Raw genomic sequence first — 26,151 nt, 5'->3', positions numbered from 1 at the left:
AGTTATGTTGATTTTGTATACAAGAGAAATAAATCCTTTTACATATACCAACCAAATAAGAAGAAATCCACCAAACGGCTTTTTTTTTTTTTGGACAATTTAGATGCATTAAGGGGTTATTTTGCTAATTTCATTTATGACCTGAAAAAATAATTTCACTGAAAAACTACTAAAACTACTTCGCCTAATTCTCATATTCACTTTTCTTCAAGTGATTATTCTACAATGTCGACGTTGCTCAGTCACACAACTAGGCTCTTCAACAGAGACCAAGAATTAACTGTATCAATCAAGAACAAAGTAACTTATATTTTAAATTTCTCACTGTCATACGTTGAAGAGTCCCAAGATAATAAAAAAAAAAACAAGAAGAAAAAGAAAATCAAGGTATAAAAAGGTAATGTAACTAGCCATGTGTTCGGGTTGAGAATCTTCATTCTCATGCCAATTCAAAGCTTCTTCTCTTGATAACCCCAAGGATTGTTGCTTGCCCAATTCCATTGGTCCCTGCACATCTCCTCTATGCCATATTTGGCCCTGAAGAAATCAAAGTATATTCTACAATTAAAACCTGAGATAACAATATACAGGAGTTAAATGATGAGAGAGAGAGAGTAATGAGGAGGGTGGGTAATATTGGAAAAGTACATTTAATAAAACTTTATTTTTGTCAAATTGTCTTTTATTTTGAGATATCAAATTACTTCCAAAGTTGTCTTATAATTTGAGATGAAAGTAATACAAGGATTTCTCTTAAGTCAGCATATTGGAGAAAATACATTTTACCCCCAGTAGTAAAGTTTAATTATAACTTCTGTGCATAAACTTTGAAATTGAGAAAAACCCTCCCTCCAAAATAATAATAATAATAATAATAATAATAATAATACACATTATAAATTGTTTAGTTAGTTAACATTATAGTGACTCGTCATTCAAATTGAATCCAAGTCCAAATGACGAGTCATTTCTGCACTTCTAAACTCTATTTCACAGGTGAGGCATACATGATACAACAATTCAAGATTTTATTCCCTAAACGGAGAAAACCCTAGTTGGAGTTACAGCATAAGGTATTGCGTTCTCCAGCATGGTAGAGAATACAGGTTAGGTTAGGGTGTGAGATGTATTTTACACCATTAACTAAGTGTAAAAGAAGTGAGTTTAGAGTATCAATCTATTGGTCAAAAAAAGCTTTATAAAAATTTTGAAAAATTGTTTGTTAAACCTGACTTCTGGGTTCAAAAGTTTTGTTCATATACTTACCTCCAACCAAGTTCTTTTTCAGCCTTCTCTGTAGATGCATATACAGCAGTAGCATCTCCAGGCCTCCTTGGACACATTTTTAATGGAATTTTCTGTAAAATGAAAGAACTGAATTCATATTTGAGCCTTATAATATAAATTTGCTCATGTGAGCAGGATGTGCAATAACCTTTCCAGAGGCCTTTTCAAATGCTGCAACCATTTCAAGAACAGATGTACCACAGCCAGTTCCCAAGTTGTAAGCAGTACAACCTAAAAACACAAGTTGCCAAAATTACTTGTGTACAAACATGTTTAAGCAATAATAGTAACTACCTAAATGCCAAAAATAGAACTCCTATTGAAGTTAGAGGTAAGGATGGCAAGTTAGGCATGATCTAAAAGCAAAATAAATTTTTCTCCGTTTGAACCAGTTAAGTCAATGTTTTATCAGAGTTTAAAGATGAGTTTGGAGAAAACCCAATCTTTGTAGTTTTTGGGTGCAAGGTCAGGGCAGAGTAGTCCTGACCCAAACCTGTGTTGTATCCATAAACAAAATAAAGCTACAAAATTATTAATGATAATAGTCAAACCAAAGAATGAAGATGTTTGTTTTAATTTCATATGAACTTGCTGATCTAATATTATAATATATGGAAAAATATATTTATTCAAAAGATATTGTACTAGAAAACAGAAGTTGTTGCTTGTTCTGATATATTTTGTGGTGGGACGTGATGGAGATGGTATCAGATGATAGAATACTCACAAGTTTGGTTATAAGTGAGAAAGGGCAAAAAAGTATAGAAGAATGGAGCGAGAGGATGTGTATTGGAAAACTCTACCCCATTGCCATTCCTAGTTATAGGATATGTTGATCCCTTTTACAGTTTAATACTCAGAAGATTAATATATACGTAGAAAACAAGAATTACGCACCAATGTTCTCAGCTGCAAAAAGTTTTCGCAGGGCAGCAATGTGACCATCTGCCAAATCCATTACATGGATATAGTCCCGAATCTGTTTCACATAACCATAGAAGAGAGATGAAGAAAAGGTAACATTCTTGAATGGAAAAGAAATAAATCTGTGCTAATGTCTTTCTCTATGTCCTTTTAATGAAATATGATCCAGAAAATTCTGTCTTGCGAAGTTTCTGTCATGTAATAGATGACAATTTTTAAACGCTAAGATCTGGTTATTGATGGTATGTGCACAAACAAAAGAAATTAAATAAACAGGAAAACAAAACTAAACATGACAAACAAACCTGAGTGCTAAACAGAACTTGCAAATTTAAAAAGATGCTCATATCACAAATTACTACTAAAAGCATAAAATAAATGAAGTTTAAATATCAATCTTCATCTCTGCTCACATCACTAAGATCTCTTGTGAGATCTTTAGCTGTTTTGAAGTTGTTTTGACATATTCTGAAATATACTGGATTATTTCTTGTTTCAAAAAGTATTGAAGGAAAACAATAATATGAATGCTAAAATATAAATCACATATCAAGTGGAATATTCGGTACACATATTGATGCTTCCTAGATTCCATCTATAAACTAGTTTGCTGTTTCGGTTTATTCAGGGCACAGTTATCATATGAGACCACCAAATTTCTCATGATAAGGGTTTCTCTAATGCAAAAATAAAGTACAGAAAATATGGATTTTTTTACAAACCGCAGTGCCGTCCTTTGTGGGATAATCAAAACCATATACATTAAGCTCTGGCAATCTGCCAACAGCTACTTGCTGGATGTAAGGCATGAGGTTATTTGGGATGCCCCGAGGATCTTCACCAATTTTACCACTTTCATGGGCCCCAACTGGATTGAAGTATCTCAGTAAGATGATTCTCCATTCTGGCTCAGCCTTTTGAATGTCTCTAGCAATTTCTTCAAGAAAAAGCTGTAAAAAATGAATGCATCAGATAGCAAACATAGACCACCCACAAGATCCAAAAACAGCCTAAAAAAGGAGAGAGAAACAAAAAAAAGGACAAAAGCATAGAAAATAATGGTGCTTACCTTGGTTCTTCCGTAAGGATTCATGGCTTGTAGCTTGAAGTCCTCAACACAGGGTATCTTATCAGGTTGACCATATACTGTTGCCGATGATGAAAAAACGATCTGCAACCCCCCAACAGGGGGGGGGGTCAGATTATCTGAATCATGAGTTGAGATAAATTCTAGGCAGTATTTTATGTGTGAAGAACAAAAAATGAGATCCACTGCTAAGTGATCAGATGATATAGGAAGCCACATTGTGTAGCTATAAATATAATTGAGCACCATTATAACACAACCGAACCATCTGCATATTGGAATGATTATGCATTGATTCTAGGAACCTGGAGAAGACATACTATGCCCCTTGCTTTCCATTGATTGCAAGAACAAGACCGAAAGGCTGAAGCAATAGAAGTATGAACCTACCTTTTTACAGTTATATTTTGCCATAACTTCATAAAGATTGATGGTGCCGATCAAATTATTATCAAAATATCGACGGGGCTTTACAACACTTTCTCCAACAGCTTTTAGACCAGCAAAATGGATCACAGCATCAAATCTGCCTCATCATGATGCCCAGTTGAAATTACCAATTTTTTTAAAAAGAATCATATCTATTTGCAATTGCAATAAGCTAGAAACATTCAAAATCAATTTAATTTGCATACTTCGTCTTAGAGAACAGTTTCTCCAAATCTTCCCTATTCCTGAGATCACCCTACAAACAAACAAAGGCAATCTAGTGAAAGTACCCAAAAACAAAAAGACAAAAAATGAGTTCCCTCACGCCTTAAAAAAAGAACGGAAAAGATAGATACAGAATTAGAGTAGTCATGAGAAAATGGTTCTTATAGATACAGAATTAGAGTATTCATGAGAAAATGGTTCTTCTTAATCTCAAAAAAGATCAAGCTCACACCAAATTCTTGAAACAAACCCGTCTCATACCTGAGTGAACTCAAGCTTCTGAGAAAGCAGAGGACCCACCAAGTCCCGAACCCGATTTACTGCTTCCATCACGGAATTATCAAAATTGTCGATTATGGAAACCCTAAATCCCTCTTTGAGAAGCTGAACCACTGTATGAGACCCGATGAACCCTGCCCCACCAGTCACGAGAATCGTTTGTCCGGCGAACGAGGCCATTTCCCTCGACGCTCGCCGTCAAGCTTGGATAAATTTTGAGGATTGAAGCAGAAAAGATGAGAGACTGAAGCGATTAGAAGCGAAATAAATAAATAAATTTTGGAAAAAGAAAAAGAGAGAAAAGAGTGATTGTTGAAGACAACTCACAAACTGTTAAGAGGAAGTGAAGGAGATTGTTAGCAAGTTTTAATTTTTATAGTTTGGATTTAGTTATCGTTAGTTCGTTTGCGCGCCCTTTCAATATTCATAATCCTCGGTTTCTACGTGGTGATCTCAGCTAATAGATAAATGCTTCGAATATAAGGGGTTTTTATAAAATTCTAAATTATAATATATAAATTAAATTTTTAAAAATAATTAATAATTTTCCACTTTAAATACTTTTAGGGGTATATCAAAACTGTTAATTTTATATATTTAATATATTTTTATCCAATCAAATAAAAAAAATAAATTTTAATATATTACTAATATTAATAATAATAATTTATTATGAAACAAGTAAGGATTTAAACACATTTTTGTCCGTTAACTATTTCTATAGAAATATTTAATACTCCTTTCATATTAAATTATAATATATTTTTAAATAAAATTTTATATATCAATGAAATTCATTAAATATACTTAACAATTTTATATTCTTAAAATAAAAATATAAACTTTTTTAAAATATCCATAATTTAATATAATAAAAAAAAAGAATACAAATTAATTATAAAAAGTGGAAGAATAATGTTAAAATTAATGCATTTAATAAAATTTTAATCTATTTAAAGTGTCTTATATTTTAAAATAAAAAAAATTTTTAAAAAATATTTTATAATTTAATACAAAAATTGTATCTTAAACATTTTGGTGGTATAATTTTTCTTTTCAACCTTTGAAAAGGAAGCAAATTTGCTCTCATTGTTAAATAGGTTGAGTTTGATCATTAGTTAATTGAAAAAAAGTGATATCAAAAATTTCATTAAAGGATCCTATATAAAAATTAATATCAATTAACTTGTTTTAATTATAAATGAATGCTACTATACTAATATTTTCTTTGGGTAAAATCCAATATACTGATATTACTTTTAATATAAAAGATTAAAATATCATTTTGACCCGCCACTTTTACCAATTATCATATGATTATCCAATTATCATTGTTAGCAATAATACCAGAAGAAATTATTAAAATGTTAATATTTTAATAAGATATTATTACAACAAATATATTTTTAATTGATTACAAGTGTTGTCAACAATGATAATATGATAATCATCCTATAGCCTATCAAACTATCAAAGTGATTGATCAAAGTGATATTTTGATCTTTTATATCATAAAAAATAATATTTATCTCTAGATATTTATTTGCAAATCATGAGACTCAATAAGTATTAAATTTCTTATATGATCGTCGCTTATATTGTTTGGCTCTTCTTTTTAATTTTTAAGTTCTTGTTTATAATTTTGAGTTAGCCGATGGTTAAATTAATCTTTGTTCATGGGATAAGTGACATTACACTATTTTTAATTGTAAAAGAGGAACATTACAGTACAAAAAAGTTTTATATTTGAATTACCTAATTATTTTTCTTAATTGGTGTGTTTTAGTTAATAATGTTTTATATTCGAAAGAGGCGGTACATGATTTGGATATCTCGCGTATCTGTATAGTCAAAATGAATTGAGAAACATATGCTTTTAATTTAACCTTCTAATTACATATTAAGTTTTAATTTGGTGTTTAAATTTTATTTGAAATTTTAATTAATTTTTAAAAACTTAGTCAAAGACTTCATCTTCTCTATCACCCACTAATTATTTAGCGGAGATTTTTATTCAACAGGAAAAAAACACTTAAAGGAAATTGATTAAGTTAATTCATTTATTAACAAGAGTTGTTGGACTTTGACATTTATATAAAACTTAAATAATTCACACTATTTAAACATCTCACATCCGATCTGAGACACTCTTACTAACCATATCACTTTCTCTTTATTCCAAAGACAGTATAAAAAATATTAAATTTTTAAAAACCATACCATGACTTTAATTTATAGTTCTCAAGGGTAAATGCACAAATTGACAATTAAATTATAAGTTTAAAAATATTTGAAATTCTAACCATATCACTTTCTCTTTATTCTAAAGACAGTATAAAAAATATTAAATTTTTAAAAACCATACCATGACTTTAATTTATAGTTCTCAAGGGTAAATGAGCAAATTAATGATTAAATTATAAGTTTAAAAATGTTTGAAATTTTAAACTTATCTTTTGTATAATATTTTTTTTAATTTTTGAAAATAGTGTAATTCAACTCATACTATTAATAAGAGCTAACTTAAACCATTAGTTAAATAAAAAATGATAGAAAATAATATCAAGAAAGCTAAGAAAATTTTGGCTCTTTTTGTAATTGTTTGAGTCCTTTATTGTTTCTTTATAATTTTTGAAATTTTTTTTGTCATTTTTGATTCAACTAATAATCAAAATTAACTTTTATTAAAAATAAAAATCATATTGCACCATTTTTAAAAATTAATATGAACATTGCATAGAAGATGAGTTTAGGGTCTAAAATACATTTAAACCTATAATTTAAAAGCCAATTTATCCTATTTCTCAAAATCTATCTTACATTCATAGAAATCCTTGAATAAATTTTCTTGAGACATACTATGAACATCACGTGTCTCAAGAATCCTCACATTACATGGCAATATTCTTTTATAATTATGTAATTATTCTATTTCATTTCTTACTTTAATCAATGTCGTTCTTGCTTCACTTGTACCTTTACCTAAAAGGGGCGAGATTTTGAGGGGTGGGAAAATATCAATAGTAAACATAGTCATTCAATGTATACACGTTATCACTCAAGAACATCTATACAATATATATATATATATAGATATATATCTTCTTCCATATTTTTTATATATATCTTTTCAACATCAATTGAAAAAAAAAAAAAACAAGCGTTGGGAGTCAATCCTTACAAAGATATATCAAATTGTGCAAGTGCACATGTGCACAATCACATTCAAAATACCAATTAATACATTGAAACAAGGTTCTTTTATAAAATAGGAACAGTACAAATATAAATATACTCAAACAATTAGACATGCATATAAAGAATAGGTAGTGTTGCTGCTACCTGAATCTTTTGACTCTCAAAGAGAACTAGATATTATTTCTCAGCCTTAAAAATCTCTTGCTTTTAATTAATTTCTTTTTTCTCAAAATCCCTCACTTTCTCCTACTATCCAGCACTCAAGTTGAAAGTAAGGAAAAAAAACCAATACCATCATATGATAGCCCTAGAAGAGCATATTAATTCTTGTGGAGAAAGTATGGTGATCAAAGAAAGCCTAGTGATGGTTCTGGAAGAAATGAAGAGAGTGACCAAATAAATTGAGGAGAGAGAAATGGGCTGAGTAATCGGTGGATGTGAGGAAAATATGCCACGTATTCGTCTCAATGCCACTATTAATTGTGGGCTTGACACCTAATCCTTAACATTGTTTAATTAAAAAATAAAGAGGAAAAGAAGCGGTGGAAGAAAAAGATGAAGAGGTGATGCAAGTTAAATGAGATGTATATAAAAGACAAGGATTCAGATCAAGCAGGTGGCCCCAATGCAAAAAGGAACGAGAAAGCTTATTTTTTTAGACCCATTTCTAGAGTAGATTGGCCCACAAACAAAAAAGAAGGAAACATAAAAAAACATGCATGAGGGAGAAATCCAAGTTGTCATCTGATCAAAAAAACTCACTACCATCTTGATGTAATGAAATCCACAATCCAACAATGCAATAACTGCATGAATAGGTAAATAGCTTTGTCTGGAGTGAATTGAATACGCAATCAACCCAACAAATCCAAACATTTTAGGATACAAAGCCAAAAAAAAAAATACCTTTGTATTTACATGATTTGGTGTCAAAAAGGTATAGACAAAAGAACCAAAGGCCAAAGAGGAGCAACAATATGCGAGAACTGCACAGGAAGAAAACATCTTCGATGCCAAGAGACAAGCAAACTGCCCTAGGCACCCAACAAACATCGCCAAAAATTGCAAAAATAAAGTAAACAAACAAGAGAAATGAGATAGCATATAGGAACGAGAGATATTATAACACTACCCATTTTATAATATTCTAAAAACCACCAACCCATCATTTTGAAATTACAATTAAATGCAATGTTTGGTAAGCAAAAAAAAAAATACTTTTAAAAAAATAGAAAATACATCTATCCTATGTTCTTTCTAGATAGATTCTTCATTTCTTTTCTAGAGAATAATTTTTCATGTACCAAACATCTATTAATCTCTTAGCTTATCTAATTATAGGAAATCTTAAGATAGTAAAATTTCCATGAATTATAGTACCTTCTTTGTGCTCACGAATGTGATATCCTTGTTTGGGTTTTGTTGTTCTCTATAGGTTATACACATCCTAATTTTCTTTATGTTAGGAATGGGGAGCAACTGTTCAAGAACAAGAGAAAAGAAGAAACAAGCAATAATAGTAAAAAGACATTACATTTTAACTCAAAACCTCAAGTTTATAAATCATTCCTCTTTATTATATATTAATTATTAAACACAACTTTATTTGATATGGGATAACCTCTATCATCTTAAATCTACTCGCGTTTGAACAACCCAACACTTTAAAAAGCCTGCAAGTATTAGGAAAGATCTTTTGCCATGGTAGTCTACTGCTACCTATTTCCTACCTCATTTCTGGCATTCTAGACAATCCAATTAGTGAGTAGTCGTACCACCAACATATAAATATTGTGAGATTTAGATTCGATGAATGGCTTAAATTTACTCACTTAATAAGTGTCTCAATTACGATTATTAAATTTTATTAATACTTAAAAATTATAAAAATACATTTCCCTCCAAAAATTTAAAACAATCCTAACAATTAAAGCACACCTCACATACATTGTTCTCTCCAAAAATGTAATGTTTGATTTTCTTTTTAAAATTATATAATAAAATCTCTTACAACCATTCAATTAAATTGAATAACTGTTATTGTGTCATATAACACACTCATTAAGTGACTAGACTTAAGCCACTCAGCAAATTCAAATCCAATATTATGCCGGTAACTAACAATGGTATGGAGTTTAAGATATCTGCATATAATCCTTTCAGTCGAAACTTCCCAAGTTCGACAAATGAAAATGCACTTAAAAGTTATTTCAACTGCCTTGCCACCAGTCCCCAGTAGTTAGTAGCAAAATATTTCCATTCTGACTGATTGCCAGCCGAAAAGGCCAAATGAAACACGCTAAGCCCTCTTGGCATGCAAGGCATTAATCTCAACTTCGATTGTTGGGGAGTTAGGGCACGCACAAAATTCGTGTTTTTGTGAATCTCCAATTCTCCATCAATGGTTGAACTTAAGTTCCAGAGCACAATTTGGCCCCAAAAAAAAAAGTTCCAGAACACAATGACAAGAATGATGTACCCATGTCCCCCACCACTTTACTTTCAAGAACAATAACGTTACCAAAAATCCATGCAAGAACAAGATCCATGCTTGAAGTGGTGAAAGCGATGGCGATCCCTAATCACAATAACACGATCAAATGCTTTGCTAATCAATTTTGCTGCAATGTGGCAATCATTACAAATTCTCAAGTTCTTGATAATTCTAATTGGTGTAGATGGGGCAACGGTGAGAAGTCCAAATGCTATTGCAAGTTTCTCACTGTGTCTAAAAAGGGCAGTTTCCTTCTCTTCTTCATCAATGTCAAGTGAAACCTCATTTGTATCTGGTGAATATCCTTCATCCTTTAACTTCAACGCCACAACATCCAACATATTCTCAATATCATTTATTCTAGAATGTGTCTTGTCTCCAGCAAAGAATTCATGAACCACTCCATTTGCTTCAATTATGCTACAACCAGGCGTCTTCACCACCCCATGTTCCATCATCTTCCCCCTAATTTCAAGAGCCTCATTCCAATTTCCTTTGGAAGCATATATATTTGATAGTAAAACATGGAAACCATCATGGTCAGGTTGAAGTTGAATGAGCTTTTTTCCCACCCTCTCCCCCATTTCCTTGTTACCATATTTCTTACAAGCCCCAAGCAAAGCACCCCAAGTAGCAACATCTGGTGCCATTGGCATACTTTCAATAAGTTTCTCTGCTTCTTTAAGCATACCAGCACGTGCTAAGAGATCAACCATGCATCCGTAATGCTTAACATTTGGCTCTATTTTGTGTTCTTCAATCATAGAATGAAAGTGGTGGCGCCCCTCATCCACTAGGCCCATGTGCCGACATGCACCAAGAACTCCAATAAAAGTTATCTCATTCGGAAGCAACCCTACTGTTTTCATATCTGCAAACATGCCAAGGGCCTTCTCTACCATACCATTCATTGCCAGCCCAAGGATAAGAGCATTCCAAGTTGAAACTCCCTTTTCCTCCATCACATTGAAAATCTCAAAAGCATTTTCCACACATCCACATTTCACATACATACTTATAAGAGTTGTACCCAATACAACATTAACCTTTAAATTATTTTTACTAATATAAGCATGAATCCATTTTCCCAAGTCTAATGCAGCGAGATGGGTGCATGCCAAGATTACACTCACTAATGTGATCTCATCTGGTGGGATTCCATGAAACTGCATTTCTCGAAACAATGCTAGAGCCTCTGAGAAACGTTCATGTTGAGCATACCCTGATATCATGGCACTCCAAGACACAATATCCTTCTCTGGCATGGAGTTGAATAATGACTCAGCATCTTCAACTAAATCACATTTCAGGTACCCGGATATCATAGAGTTCCAAGAAATCCTGTCCAAGTGGATGCCATCATTGAAAAGCTTTTTTGCATCCAATATTTCCCCACAACTTGAGTACAAATGTATCAAAGCATTTTGAAGGTTAACATAGGATTGAATTCCAATTTTCACAGCCAAGCCGTGCATTGATTTTCCTGTCTGGACAATTGATAAGTGTGTGCAAGCAGAAAGAACACTTACCACCACCACCTCATCCACTGTAACTTCATTTTTATTCATCTTCGTGAAGAAAACCAATGCCTCCTCATACATTGCATTTTGTTCATAACAAGAAATCATTGCACTCCATGAAACCATATCTTTTTGGGGGATTTCATTAAATAGTTGACAAGCCTCAACAGCATGACCAGTTTTTCCAAACAACACAATCATAGAATTAGATGCAATAATATTTCTTTCCGGCATCCGATCATATATATATATTGCCTCCTTTACATCGCCCATCTGAACGTACCCTGCCAAAATTGAATTCCAAGAAATTTGATCCAACACAGGACTTTCATCAAAAATCTTACGCGCACTACTCATGCTCCCACAAACTGCATACATATTGATCAATGTATTCCTAGCATAAATATCTGAATTGAAACCCAATTTCAAAATGTGATTATGCAATTGTTTTCCTTCAAATTCTGAAGACCGAGCAGTGCAAGACTGAAGAAGAATTGGGTAGGTGTAGTTATCTGGAATGGGATCATTAATGAGGAACAATTTGTACAAAGTTAAGGCCTCATGAGGAGAGTTCCTTTCCAAGTATGCGCGCATCATAGTGTTCCAAATATACCCATTAGGGTTCTCAATGTGATTAAAAATTTTGAGAGAGTAATCAATGCCAATGAAATTTGAGTTCGTTGAAAACGTGATGATTCTGCTAGCAGCATATGTATCTTTGATAAATCCGGTCAGTACCATCTGGGACAAGATTTGATTCAATTGCTTTAGAAATTGGCATTTGTGCAAAACTGTCTCTAAGATAGAGAGGTTCATGGTTGGCCTGAACATTAATCCAGGATTCACACTCGATTTCATAGCTGATCAAATATAGCTCATAGAGAACCACAGATAAGAAGCCTGAAAGAAAACACATTATTAGCTTTTCATATCTTACAATTTATGCTCAAATGCTCAATACTGAATAATGCTAGCATTGTTCAAACGGAATTCATTAGTTAAAAAGTCAAAAGGAACTTCAGACAATTTAGAAGCATGCATGAGTCAGACCAGACATTACAATTATCTTCATTGCTATCATTACCTCACCCACCTAAATTCCCAAGTAAATATCTTCCTTACATCTAAGAATATGTTGAATGCCCCATAATTTGATGTATTCTGTATTCACACATAATAGTGTGTAAAACATACTTCAAACAATAATCATTCTTTGCAAATTTAGCTGCTTATTTTTATTAGGTTAAAGGGGTTTGTTGGATTTGCTGTGATAGGAAGAAGAAAAGAAGTTCTTTTTCTTTTTCTTTAAAGTAACGAAATACTTGAAAAAGAGTCAGGAGAAATGGTTTGATCATCTTATTTTGATTTCTTGAACCGAGAGATCCATGAATTAGGAATACGTATGCCGAATGAAATGGTTGTTACTATCTGCAAAAATTTCAAATAGAAATTGACACACTAACTCTCAAATTCATCATTTCTCATGCAAAATATGAACAACTTCCCATTCTATTAAGCCAAACAAGAAGGTAAAACAAGCACATAATCCCTTAGCCAAAGCTAGCATCAAATAGTGAGACAATTTCTAAAAAGTTGATGTTAAAACTTAAATTGAGGACAAAAGCATTAGGAATCCAAGAAAGAATGGAATTCAGAAAACAGAACATTCACGAATACCTAAAAAAAGTGAATAACGAAGAACCAGAAAATTCTATCATACTTCTTCCATCAAATAGATAAAAATTCAAGAACTTGGGAGTAAAAACGCTTATCCAATTGTTAACAACAAAATCAAATTCAAAGCCTTAACCCATTATAAAAGAGGGGGCAAAAAATGTGACACAACAAATCTGTCAAGTAGACATCATGATAGAAGAAGATCACACCTTTATTTCTGCCAATGAAAGGAATGATAACTCTGAGGTATTTTGAAGGCGACATTAATGTCCAAGATGAAAAGGATGACTCAATGAAGCCTGAGAGATAAACACCAAAATGATCAAGCAAAAATATCCCACAAATATTATATAAAGACAATACCAAGCTTGACTTAAATGCAATTGTTCAAACCTAATTAAAAAAATGTTGTGATAAATCACATGGAGAAATGGTGCCAAAGCAATCCCAAGCCTAACTTGCTGCACCTTCAAACTATGACTTTTCAAGTTTCCTTTAAACACATTTTCCCTCACTTTGTCTAATCTATGGGTCTATGAATGAGTATCCCAAATATCCATATATTAGCAAGAAGCAGACTCAGTCACCAAATGCCAATACTTAGGGTGCCATCTCATTTAGCAACTAACAAAGACTTAACATTTGGACAACATTACAACAATGGGACATAACATTACAATCATGAGACATAACCCATTTGTACAGCCACCAATTTCACACAAAATAGCACACTAGCTGTTACATAACATAATTAACCCCAACTCTCAATCCTTAAGACTTGCACAAAGCATCAAAGTGCATTATCCCCTTAGCATCATATTTTCACCAGTCTTAGAAAATATTTAACATAGATTTTATCCCATATCATAACCTAAAATTTCATTATCTTCCATTTGTCTAACCATAGAACCATAGGTTTTACAAAAAGTTATGTGGTAACAACTTTTATGGCCAAACATAGGCGGACCCATACTACACTCATTGAAATCTTTGAAATATGCATAGTTGATATAATACCCTTTTAATTTTTGTTCCAGACACTTTGACACAGCTCGAGCCAAGCCATTTACAAGATCATACATCACAAATACCTTAAGTATTTTCCAAAATTGATGAAATATACAAAGATTAATAAACATAATGCCAATACACAACAAATCCGACATTGCAAGAAAACACAATCCAAATCATACAAGTCGCTAGTAATCAAAATGAAGAGGGAAGAAGTATGATAGCTAAGTACACACCATTCAAGCTAAAACCAGTACAAAAAATAAACTCAATATGTAAAAATATTCAAACGATTACATGACCAGATTCAAAGCCAAATTAAAATTTAAAATTTAAAGCTTAAAATAGAAGCAAGAACAGCCACGCAGGGAACAGATGACGCGGAGAAAGATTCAAAGCCAGATTGAACAAATCAATCTCACCGGATTCTGGGAAAAGAAAATGTCCTAGGGTTCGAACCTTCTTCACTGCTTGCCCGAGAACAACCACGCAGGACTGACAACGGTTGAAGGCGTCCGATGGAGTGTGGAATGCTCGTTCGTCGACGAAGAGGAATGGGACCGCTACTCACGACAACGTGTTTTAGCGGGTTTATAATTAATTTTAGGAAAAATTTGGCATAGGACGGAAGAAAATGGGAACATGACATAAAAATATGTTGAAGTATCCAAATATCAATGACACAGTAAAATGACATAATTCTTTTCCAGTTTCTAAAAAAAATCACATTAAAAATTTTTAATAAAATGATTAAAATACTCAATTTTAAAATTAAAAAGAAGTAACATCTTTATGCCAAATAAAAAAGATAAATATTTGTCACTATTCTAAGTTTAAGTAATAATTTTTTTTATTGATAATGACTAGAATGCAACAAGTTACAACTTTTCCTATGCAATTTAAATATTGTAAATATTTGTGACTATCGTAGGATGCATTTAGTTCAAGAAAAATGGAGGAAATAGAGAGAAAGAAAGGTGAGGGAAGAGGAGGGGAGGGAGGGGGAGGAGAGAAATGGATCCCCCCAATTTGGAGGGGAGGTTTTCCCTTCTCCTCTCTCCAACCAAACAGCCATTTAGTTTAATTAATGATTGCTATTTTTTTTAGTAATAACTAAAATGAAATAAGTAATTACAATATTTTTGTGTAAATTTTTTTATTTACTAAAGTTCAAATGTTGCAAATATCTATAATTACTTTAGTATGAATAATAACTATTTTTTTAGTGATAATTAGATGGAAAAAACAATCACAACTTCACATATGCAAATTTTATGTTCACTGAAATCTAAGTCTTATAACTATCCGTGCCTATTTTAGGTTAAGTAATAATTATTTTTCTTCTAGCAATAACTACAACGTAACAAGTAATTATTGCTTTAATTTAAACTAAGGTTGTGTTTGGATAGGTGAATTTAAATTAAAAATTTGAATTTGAAATCTTATAATTAAAATATTACATTTGAAATTCATAAATTTTAAATTTTTTATTTGGACGATATAAACAATTTCAAATTATAATATAAATATTTTTTGTTTGGATCTTAAATAAAATTTAAATTTTCAAATTATATGTTTGAATTCAAAAGCAACTCATATGATATTGACAATTCAATCCTAATAAAAGTCGACGATCCAATCCAAATCAAGGGTGGTGACCTAGTCTTGGTTGACTATGGCTATCCAAACCCAGGGTTCGGCCTCGTCGACATTGACAATCCAATCCCAAACAACGCTTATGGATTAGCATGAGATAATTACAACAATTTGAGGACTACAAATTGGACTTGAAAGATGACATCAAACCATTCCCTATTAACAATGATATTTGGCGTTGAATGACGAAGGTGGACGGATCAAAGATGGTGACCACATAGGAGTCGTGGACAGAGATGGCAGCAGCAGACTGACACCAATTGGATGCGATAGACCAGCATCGAAAGATGTAGCGTACCAACATTAGATGACTGTAATAGACTGGTATCAAATGACAACAATGATTATGAGTTGGCACCTGGTGGTGGAAAAGAGTGGTTAAAAGTGAATTGAAATTTGAAATTCCTAAACTCAATTGTTGCCCATGGTCTGGCCCAAGTCGGTGCCTGTAGTTGGATTTTAGTCTATGTCACCTATTATGTCTGTTTCAGCATTGCTGTCAGGTTCCTGTTGACGCCAATAGTTCGATCCAAGTCGACACCAATAGTTTAATCCCAAAAGAAGTTAGCTGGAGGCAGTGATGTTAAAGTTAGAAAAGTAGCGAAGTTGATAAATGAGCATGAAGGAAGAGAGATACTTCCATTAAAATTTAAAATAATAAAGGTTTAAAAACGATTTAAAATTATAAAAGAAATTGAGGTAGGATTTAAATTTAAATTTGAAATAAATCCAACTCCATATGTTTTTAATTACTCAAACATTGGATTTGGTTCAAATTCAAATCCACATGCATCCAAACATAACATTAGGATATTTTAATTATTTAACCAAAAATAATTAACGTCGTAGGAATCTTTAAAGACTTGAGAAAAATAAGATATTTCATAATATTTTATTATCATTTACATATTTTAGTAGAATTGTTCTGTCATTTTCGCCATTATTTACTTCTCAAACTTTTTCTAAACTTTTGTTATGTCGAGATGTTAATTCTACTATTCCTTTCATGTTACCTTTGAATTATTATTAAGGTGACAACTCCGTTTTCAATTTCATATTATCCATAACTTGATCCCACTTATTTATAGTTTAACTTTTGGTTGGTGACTACAATATTTTATACAGCAGTTTTGCCTTATAGTTTTCGGTAATTTGAATCAATACAAGATATATACCATCGGTGTTATGAGCTCAGTTGAGTTTTATCTTATAGTTTTTGGTAATTTGGTCATTGTCTATTATCTCCGCTGCCATTACTGATGTCACCACCATCAATTGCCATTAGCCAAACACCATTAGCTATTGTTAGCTATCCACCCCCACCGATCATCATTATTAGTCACCATTAACCAGCTAATAACAATTATCGTAAATTATCACCATTGGTTGTTCTCGTTTGGCGCCACTACTAAACAAAAGTTATTGCAAAAAAAAATTACATGGCTAATTTCTCTTGATGGCAAGTCATATTTGTATTCAGAGTAACCACAATGCACGCAACAACACTTACAAAAAAAGAACTCAAATTCCTTCTTTTTTTTTAATAGTAAAATACTCAAGTTCCTATTCAACCAAAAAATACTCGGTCCTCAGTTTATAAAGTTGGCTTATAAATAAGCAAATATTGAATACTGTAAAGCCTTATTATTAATGATTAAATAGTTTTCACCTGATCTTATTTATAAATTATTTTTAATATATTTTACTAGAATTAAAAAATCTCTTAAAACTTATTAATCTTATCTCGTCTAAAAATTTAATAAATTTTTAATTTTATTCTTATTAAATATATATTCTTTAATAACATGTTCTCTTTCACCAACATTTAATGAAGCGTAAATCAGAAATTATAATAAAAATTGATTATGTGAATTTTAAATATGATAAAAAAATTTCTCTATCCGCCTTATAAATAAAATTGAAGGCAGTAAATCTTAAGAAGTTAAAGTTTAATCTATAATGTCATTATTACATAAGAAAATGAATTAGCCAATCATTATCTACAATAGAAATAGGAAAGTAACACGAAATTTAGTCTTCAAGATAAAATTATTGACTAACAAGTTTTATTTAAAGTAAATAAAATAGGAAAATCACTTAAAACAAATTAAAAATCTATTTCTGATGATTGACCCACAGCTTCATCCCACGTGTTTTTTTTTTTTCCATTTTTGGGTAAACATATCCCATTTTTTTCTTGGGCCTTCTCTCCACACCTATAATCTTAAACGTGGGCTTTCTACCTTACAATGGATTTAATGCATGTTTGAACTTCTTCTTTTAAAAGATTTGACTATTTAACTTCTTAGACTTCACATTAAATTTAAAAGAATTTAATCAGCTTGGATTTTAGAATTATATTTGTAAAAAAATTTTATATAAATCCGATACATCACATTATTTATAGTTTATTCAATAAAAATAATAACACATAAAATTTTATTTGATTTAATTGGTGCTAGAATGTCATATTTTTATTGGATAAATTATGAATAATGTGATGCACCAGATCAATGCAAGAATTCTTTCATGCATATGAAGTACTTTGTTCTTTTATTTTATAAGTCATTTCTGACAATTTCATTAAAATTAAGAAGAGGCTTGGAACTCATTATTTTTGTATAAAAACTAATGAAGTTTCTAATGTTACCCTTATTAAACCCATCCTTTGACAAACAAAGAGCCAAATTTACAAAATATAAACCAACATTGAATAAGGATAATATGAGAAAAATGTACTATAAACATCCTACATGTTGTCTAATAAAAAAGAGGACCAAAAGTATCTTCTTCAAAGTACCTTATAAAAAGAATTGAAGAAATCCACCGACAAGAACATAAAACACCACAAAAATAAACTTTCAATAAAGAATTAGAAAATAATTACAATAAAAAATTTAAATAAAAGAGAGATGCAAAATAATTGGTCTTGGGATGGATTAGTTATCCCCATCAGAAATTAAAAAGAAAAAAGAAAAAGAATATGTATGTATAGTGTGGGTGGTCATTTTCCAAATTCCATAATTTAACTTAAGTATTAAAAAAAACATGTGAATATTTGCATATGAAAAAAATGACATTAAGTAAATTTCTGTTCTAATTATTTTGATTTACACCTAAACTTCACTGATACTCGAGTCAGACTTCTGGAAAAGGCCCCCAGCATTTGAAAAATGCATGCAAATCTAACAGCTTTAGTTGGAACACACCTAGTAGTATGAGTAATGACAAAGACTTACTTGAAAACTATCCACAAAAGGACAAAAAAAAAAAATACTATAACTTGATTATGCGGCTTCACAAGATTGAGAGGCCAAATGCACCTTGTCAAACTGAGTAGAGCCGGTAATTCGGGTCAAGCCTGACGGGCTAGCTCGAATTGACCTAAAAAATTTTAGGGCCGAGCTTAAAAAAAAGGTATTTTTTTATGTTCGGGCTTATTCGGGCCAAGCCCGAACCCGATCGGGCTTGGCCCGAATACTCGAATAAAAAAATTATATTTTTAAAAAATATATATAATATAATAAATATTAATTAATTATTTAAGTTTTAGATCATTTTATACTAAAATACCATATATTTGAGTCCTAAACATCATTTAAGTATTAAAAAAATATATTTTATATTTTTTATAAAATAAAATAATTAATTTTAAAGTAAAAAATAATAATTAAAAATAATTTTAAAAATTAAATTCGGGTATTCGGGCCGCCCGAAGCCCGAAGGAATTCGGGCCGGGCTTGACTATTCGGGCTTTTCGAGAAATCGAGCTTGTTTGGGTTCGGGCTTATTCGGGCTGGGCCTATTCGGGCCGAGCCCGAATAAGCCCAGCCCGCCTGAATTCCCGACTCTAAAAGTGAGAATATGCAAAAACCAAAAATGACCCTATGTTTTGTTTCGATTATTAATTTTTTATTATGTGAAAAAAATGTTTGAATCTAAACTAATATTTAACTCTTCTCTAGCTGCTTGAATTTGAGATAATCCTAAGGGGTTAATTGTTGATTTTCATTTTATTTGCCATTCTTTTGATAGAGCCTTTAATTTGAGTATTTTATTATTGATTGTTTAAAACGATAAAAATATATTTTTAAATCATTTAATTTCATATTAAATTTAATTTAGTTATTTAACTTTATTAAATTTATTTTTAATTTTTTAACATTAAAATTAAAAATATACTAAAAAGTTCCATATCTTTTAACACCCTCAACTTAATGGAAAATAGTTATATATAAAGTTATATAAAAATTTAATTCTCGTGTTATACCAAAAACACCAAAATTTACAGCACAAAAATATTATATTTTTCCCAATCAAATCATAACATGTGATATTTATACCAATTATTTTTAATTTATATTTAAACTTAACATCCTGTTCTTTGATTTATTGAAAATGAATACAGTAAATAAGATTAAGTACTTAAAATTTCTGCTGAAAAATAGAGTTTCTTTTACAGGATAATGTCTAACATTCCCATGAATCTTGATCAAGAAAGGGGGAAATAAGCCCCATGAAAAAAAAATACCAATTTGGTTTTTTAACAGAATTTTGGGTGTAAGCGAAAAATATCTTTCTTTTTAATACAATGAAGATATTATCTTTCATTTTATTATATTTTAAAAGTTGAATTTATTTCTAAAAATGATAAAATTTAACGACATAATTAATTTAAGCTTAATATGAAATTAAACAATAACAAAATTATCACAAAATAACCAATGGCGAAACCTTTTGATTTTTCAAGTGAATGTCAAATTCTGCAACACACACACACACACACACACTCCACCATGTGCGCCAACAATCAACATTTCAATCCATGAGAAACAGTCTAGGTAATTAAATAATTCAAATCAAACGCTACATGCCAGAGTATGAAAGCAAAATTAAGGATCAGCTACATTGAACATGGATTTATATATATATATATATAAACCAAGATTAATTACTTGAAGGACATATTACTGAACTCCCGGTTTGCAGCTTCAGGGATTAATGGATTCCACTCCCACAATCTGTCAGAGAAAGAGGTAATTGGAAGAGAAGCATTCAGAGCCACCATTGGTTGCTGAACTTGGGGCTGCTGCTGCAATAGCAGGTTAGAGAACTGAAGATGATGATGATTCTCAGAAGGAGGAGGATTAATCATACCACTATTATAGTATTGTAAATATTGTTGGTTATTATTATTATAAGTCACTATCCTATTCAGATCATCCATCATTAATACTGAACTGTTGTTGTTGTTGTTAGTGGTGGTGGTGGTAGTTGTAGCAGCAGTACTGCTACTGCTTCCCTGATCAGTTTCGTTGGTAATTTGCTGATCTTGATGATGATGATGATGATGAGGTTGTTCCAGAAATAATCCCATGTTTTCATGATGATGATGATGAAACATCTCTGGAACAACGTTGTTGTGCTTATGATAATTCTTCTCTGAAGAAGGTTTTGATGGTGATGAAGTGGACAGTCTGGTTGGAAGACTGCGAGGAAGAGAAGGGTGGTCTTCTACACCTGGTCTCTTGTACACTCGACACAGAGATATCTCAGCCTGTACAACAATATACACAGATAAATTTCAAGCTAAATTAAACAATCATTTGATAAACTTTGAGGAATATTATATATATATATATATATATATAAAGAAGCTAATTAAAAAAAATTAGTATAAGGAGTAGACTCCGCTCATAGTTAACATTTTCTCCTCTTAAAATTTAATCAACAAATTGCTTCAATGCGCATGCCTAGGTGATATATAACAGTTCTTTTCAATAAAGATTGCAAATTTTAGACTTGATCTGAGCATTGGATTTATCTCTCACAATATGGTGTTATAAGAAAAGAGATAGACACATGTAATGATGATCTATATGTGAGTAATGAATATTGTCCCGTCTTATTTGAATTATAATTTGGTTAGGATTTTAGGAGGTTTTAAAGAAAAATCCTATCTTGTATCTCTTACACAATAGAAATATATATGAAGTTGATAAATTTTTAGATTTATTAAAGGATAATTCATTAAGATATTACAATTATTTTTTAATTTATTTTGAAAGGAGATGGGGACATAAAAAACCCACATAAAAACGAGCGGCTAACATAAGGCAAATTAGGAGAAAAATAGAACATATATGTATCGCATTCCCTGATCATTACTCAAAATTATAACTTGGGATATGTGCAATACTAAAAGGCACATTATTTACCATTGAACAGTAGCTTATTAAAACAAATACTCCCTCCATTTTTATTTGTAAGTTACATTAATTTTACAAACTTTTCATGTCAACGAACAAAATTTATAAAGCAAATGAGACTCTAGAGAGACTATATTGGAAAAAAAGAGAATATTTTTGCAAAGATAGACTAATTTTAACAATATATAAACTAAACAACAAGTCTTATCCTATTAGACCAGTTCAATTACATAAATTGTATAATGTTATTATACTCTATCAACAACCAAATTTGGGTGGTTCAAATAGAGGAAGGCTACAGAAATTATTTATGATAAAAAAAATATCTTATAAGCATAAATGAAAAGTTCCATTGAATTGCTATAAAACAAGTTATGTCATATATGATGATAAATGTTGGGCTTTAAAGAAATAATAAGAATGTAAAGTTAGAATAGCAGATATGAGGATATGAAGATAGATGTGTGGACACATGTGGGCACATTTATTTAAAAGATTTAAAATGAGAGAAGAGTGGGCATATAACATCTATTGAGAAGAAAATGATAAAAAATTATTTAAGATAATTTAGACATGTATAGTAGGTCATGAGAAAGTAACACTGAAGAGGGTGAAATAAATAGTCTTGAATCCATTGAAAAGGAGAAGAGGAATACGAAAGAGAATGCTAAAAAAATTATTGAACAATACTTTTAACTAATTTTTAATAATTCGTACAAATTAGTGGGAGATAACTTATAAATAAGAAAGAAGAAGGTATAACCTCAACAAGAGTTGGGTCAAGGGGAGGGTAGGAATCAATGGAATGGCAAGGATTTTGGCAAGCCAAATATGTATATAAAAATACAAATAAAAATAAAAAATAGGATAAAAGTACAAATTCAATCATGAATTATTTTACAAAGACCATTGAATATACTATACTATAAAATGGTGCAAAGAAAATCATCAATTATGAAAAATGAAGCATCTAGTATCTCTCATTTATTTTCCACAAATGGGTGTTTATTTTCAAACTAGTAAGACCCATTCAAACATCCAACACCTTCCATCTACTTCGCACATACACACACTCTTCCTAGATTTCATCTTCTCTCTCTAACCTTATCTTCAATCTCAACTCTTCAACTTCTCCCTCTAATCCGCTAAGTTGCTTTTCTATTACTTGTACATCAATAACCATTTTGTCAAGGGGTTTTGGAGATTGCTCCTCATTAAGGGTGTTTATAGGCTCAATTTAGTTTGGTTTTGGGCAAAAATCAAACTGAACCGAACCATTCGATTTACACATATCTAGAACCTGATCAGTTTTTATGAAACCTGGTATGATTCAATTTTATTTTCAGTTTGATTCAATTTGGTTAAGGTTTGGATCAAGTTTCGACGCACTTATTTGATTTTTTTTTATTTTTTCCATCTTCATAATAGTGCAATGTATTAAGATTAAATCTAATTCTTTTTGGCTCTTTTTTTATAAATAGAGATATAAAAATATAATAAAATTTCAATGAGTTAACAATAATTAATCATAAAAATTCATATCATTTTATAAGATTAAAATTATTTAATATTATGTATTTTCATTCAAGTCCTTTAAAAATATTTCTCTATGTATCTATATTTTAATAATAATGAAAAAATTATTATATAAAATTCAAAACAAAATACTTATTGTAGATAAATTGAGTACGTGAGGCTTTCAAGTTTTAAATAATTACATGATGGTCATAGCATGATTATTATAATTATTTAACATTATGCATTTCCATTCAAGTCCTTTAAAAATGTTCATCTATTGCTATAAAAAATTCAAAACAAAATGCTTCTTGAATATAAATGGTTTTATATTTATAACTAAATAAATAGTATCTTTTTTAACCAACTCTGGTTTGGTTCGGTTTGGTTTCTAGTATTCAAAACCGAAACTTGAATCAAACCAGTCAGTTCCCATCTCATAAAAATCAAAGCAGACTTGATTGTTGTTCGGTTTTAATTTGGTCGGTTTCTTTCAGTTTGGATTGGTTTGGTTCGATCCTTTCAATTTGGATCAATTTTAAACACCCTTGCTGCCTGCCTACTATGTATCCTATTCACTCGAACTTAACATCCTTGAATCTGAGCTATGCAGCAGGGATTGGGGGTCAAGATCTGAGAAAACCAATAATCCACCACAGCGGAAAACGTCAGTGATTATGGGTGAATCTAATAAGCTACAAAATCTTTTTCCTTTTGTTAACTAAACTCTTTCAGTGAATGCCAATGATTTCTGTATACAGGGACTGGATTGCATTGAAGACAAAGGTCTAGGTGTTCTAGCTGCTACCTGCAAAGATTTGCAAGAATTGAGAGTTTTTCCAAGTGATCCCTTTAGGGCTGGGTCTGGGTTTGTAACGAAAAACAGACTTATTGCTATACATATCAACGGGTTGCCCCAAGCTTCACTCATCGCTTTACTTCTGCCAATAGATGACTAATGCTGCCCTCATAATGATAGCTAAGAAACTACCCAAATTTTATCAGCTTTAGGCTGTGCATCCTGGACCCCATGAAACCTGACCCAGGCACATTGCAGCCACTAGATGAAGGTTTCTTCGTTGTCTCGGATCTAGAAGGTGACCCAAAAAACATGGGTGATCTGGTGGGAGATCAGGGAGAGGTTGGCAGCGATGGTGATGAGATCGAAGGTGAAAAGCTAGGATATAAAAGTAGAGGTGGAGGAGCAAGATGGGTAGGAGAGAGGGAGGGAGGAGGGAGAGGACCCATAAAACATTTTTCTCCCTCTTCACGCGAGAAGTATAGGATATTTGGTAATTCTTAAGAAATAATTTGTGACTGAATTTTTCCTTTTATCCAAAACAAAATGAAACCTTTGGTGAGAGTCATGGCCAACTACAATCCCCTTCTCTGCCCCACTGGTTTTAATTTCTTCCTCATACAATTAAGCTGTGTCTGTGAGTTAAGTAAACAGTGACACTTATAATTAGCTGCAGAGTTTTTTAATAATAATAATAAATGGTACCTTTTGCAAGCGTTGGGTTTCATGGTGAGGCAAGCGATACTCATTCATAATCCAACTGGTTCGAATCCCTTTGGGAGCTTTTCCAGAGTAGAAAACTAGGGTTTTCTTCAACCCGATCGACCTTGAACTCTCCGCCGCTCGAATCATTCTATCAGCTCCTGTCGCCTTCCAGTACCCCGACGTCGTCACCCTGTTCGGCCTATCTCCGTTCCGATACTTCCTGTCTCTCGGGACGTAGAAGTACCACTCCTTCTCTCCGATCGCCGCCATAGCTGATCATCACTCATCACTATCACTTACATTCTCACTCACATATTCCAGCCAATTCGTCAATTGATTGAAGCTAGCTATCAATAGATTGATTGATACGTACCAGGAAGCTCCCATGGATCGTAACGATAGAGATCGAGGAAGGTGATGAGCTCGACGTTGAAACGCTTGCCTTCGACTTTCCGGCGGAGGTAGAACTCGACCAGTTCTTCTTCCGTTGGGTGGAAGCGGAAGCCCGGCATGACCATATCTTGCTGGTGGTGGTCGTCGTTGTTGATGCCGTTTTCATCTTCGTCTTCATCGTCGTCGGGATGCCTGAGGGCACCGCCGCAGTCATTAGTGGCAGAGGAGGTGGCGGCGGTTGTGGTCGTGTCGTCGTGGCTGTGGCTGTGGCTGATGAGGCTCATGGTGGGGGATGAAGAGGTTGCTGCAATTGCCATAAGCTAAGAGACCAAGTTATATCAGTGAATTGTCACTATAAAGAATTCAACTACTCTTTTTGGTGTTGCCTCTGGCCTATCTTCTCTTTCCCTCTTTATAAATTGATAAGAGAGGGGGAGAGAGATATACGTGGTTAAAATTACTCCTCTGCACCGCTGTAAGTCGTACATGTTGTGCGTTTTCTTGAAGTCCTGTTTAATTCTAAATATATAATACTTTTTTCATTTATATTTTTAACTAAATTTTATTTTTTAATAAAATAGTTATTTATTTTTTAATTAACCCTATTTTTTTATATTTATTCTTATTAAATACTTTACAATAAATATAAAGTCATTCATCAATAAGAATACTTTTTAAAAAAAGGCCATGATTATATTTTGAAAGATTAAAAATAACTTATATTTTTTAATATCTAACTCTTT

General features: G+C 31.8%; 3 protein-coding genes across 4 annotated transcripts; all 3 read right to left on the bottom strand.

Moving 5' to 3' along the window:
- Window positions 1-285: 285 nt before the first annotated feature.
- LOC129305804 (bifunctional UDP-glucose 4-epimerase and UDP-xylose 4-epimerase 1-like) lies at window positions 286-4,574 on the bottom strand. The gene is made up of 9 exons (XM_054945905.1): window positions 4,214-4,574; window positions 3,934-3,983; window positions 3,689-3,824; window positions 3,281-3,382; window positions 2,934-3,161; window positions 2,185-2,266; window positions 1,436-1,518; window positions 1,267-1,358; window positions 286-537 (listed from the first exon to the last, which is right to left on the bottom strand). Exons 1-9 carry the CDS (start codon window positions 4,409-4,411, stop codon window positions 450-452), a joined length of 1,059 nt encoding a protein of 352 aa, XP_054801880.1. The 5' UTR covers window positions 4,412-4,574; the 3' UTR covers window positions 286-449.
- Window positions 4,575-9,086: 4,512 nt separating this feature from the next.
- Window positions 9,087-14,716, bottom strand: LOC129305802 (pentatricopeptide repeat-containing protein At3g62890-like). Of its 2 annotated transcripts, none has more exons than XM_054945901.1 (3): window positions 14,554-14,716; window positions 13,330-13,419; window positions 9,087-12,343 (listed from the first exon to the last, which is right to left on the bottom strand). In XM_054945901.1, exon 3 carries the CDS (start codon window positions 12,299-12,301, stop codon window positions 9,947-9,949), a length of 2,355 nt encoding a protein of 784 aa, XP_054801876.1. In that variant the 5' UTR covers window positions 12,302-12,343; window positions 13,330-13,419; window positions 14,554-14,716; the 3' UTR covers window positions 9,087-9,946. The 2 variants fall into 2 exon arrangements, with proteins under 2 accessions (XP_054801876.1, XP_054801878.1); XM_054945903.1 differs by having other exon boundaries at window positions 14,591-14,715.
- Window positions 14,717-20,599: 5,883 nt separating this feature from the next.
- On the bottom strand, window positions 20,600-25,812 carry LOC129305223 (NAC domain-containing protein 35). Its single transcript, XM_054945210.1, has 3 exons — window positions 25,389-25,812; window positions 25,016-25,287; window positions 20,600-21,344 (listed from the first exon to the last, which is right to left on the bottom strand). Exons 1-3 carry the CDS (start codon window positions 25,723-25,725, stop codon window positions 20,739-20,741), a joined length of 1,215 nt encoding a protein of 404 aa, XP_054801185.1. The 5' UTR covers window positions 25,726-25,812; the 3' UTR covers window positions 20,600-20,738.
- Between the last annotated feature and the right edge of the window lie 339 nt (window positions 25,813-26,151).

Source organism: Prosopis cineraria, unplaced genomic scaffold (genome assembly GCF_029017545.1).
Source record: "Prosopis cineraria cultivar Desert tree isolate PC_DT_omini unplaced genomic scaffold, ASM2901754v1 PC3, whole genome shotgun sequence".
NCBI classification, from domain to species: domain Eukaryota; kingdom Viridiplantae; phylum Streptophyta; class Magnoliopsida; order Fabales; family Fabaceae; genus Prosopis; species Prosopis cineraria.
This window is presented reverse-complemented; position numbering and strand designations above follow the sequence as displayed.

Coding starts and splice junctions, on each gene's coding strand:
- LOC129305223 (XM_054945210.1), bottom strand. CDS start 25,725: ATGGCAATTGCAGCAACCTCTTCATCCCCCACCATGAGCCTCATCAGC. Junction 25,288..25,388: donor CGATCCATGGGAGCTTCCTG/GTACGTATCAAT, acceptor AGTGATGATCAG/CTATGGCGGCGATCGGAGAG. Junction 21,345..25,015: donor AAACCCAACGCTTGCAAAAG/GTACCATTTATT, acceptor ATTGTTGTACAG/GCTGAGATATCTCTGTGTCG.
- LOC129305802 (XM_054945901.1), bottom strand. CDS start 12,301: ATGAAATCGAGTGTGAATCCTGGATTAATGTTCAGGCCAACCATGAAC.
- LOC129305804 (XM_054945905.1), bottom strand. CDS start 4,411: ATGGCCTCGTTCGCCGGACAAACGATTCTCGTGACTGGTGGGGCAGGG. Junction 3,825..3,933: donor AAACTGTTCTCTAAGACGAA/GTATGCAAATTA, acceptor ATGATGAGGCAG/ATTTGATGCTGTGATCCATT. Junction 1,519..2,184: donor TTTTGCAGCTGAGAACATTG/GTGCGTAATTCT, acceptor TTGTGTTTTTAG/GTTGTACTGCTTACAACTTG.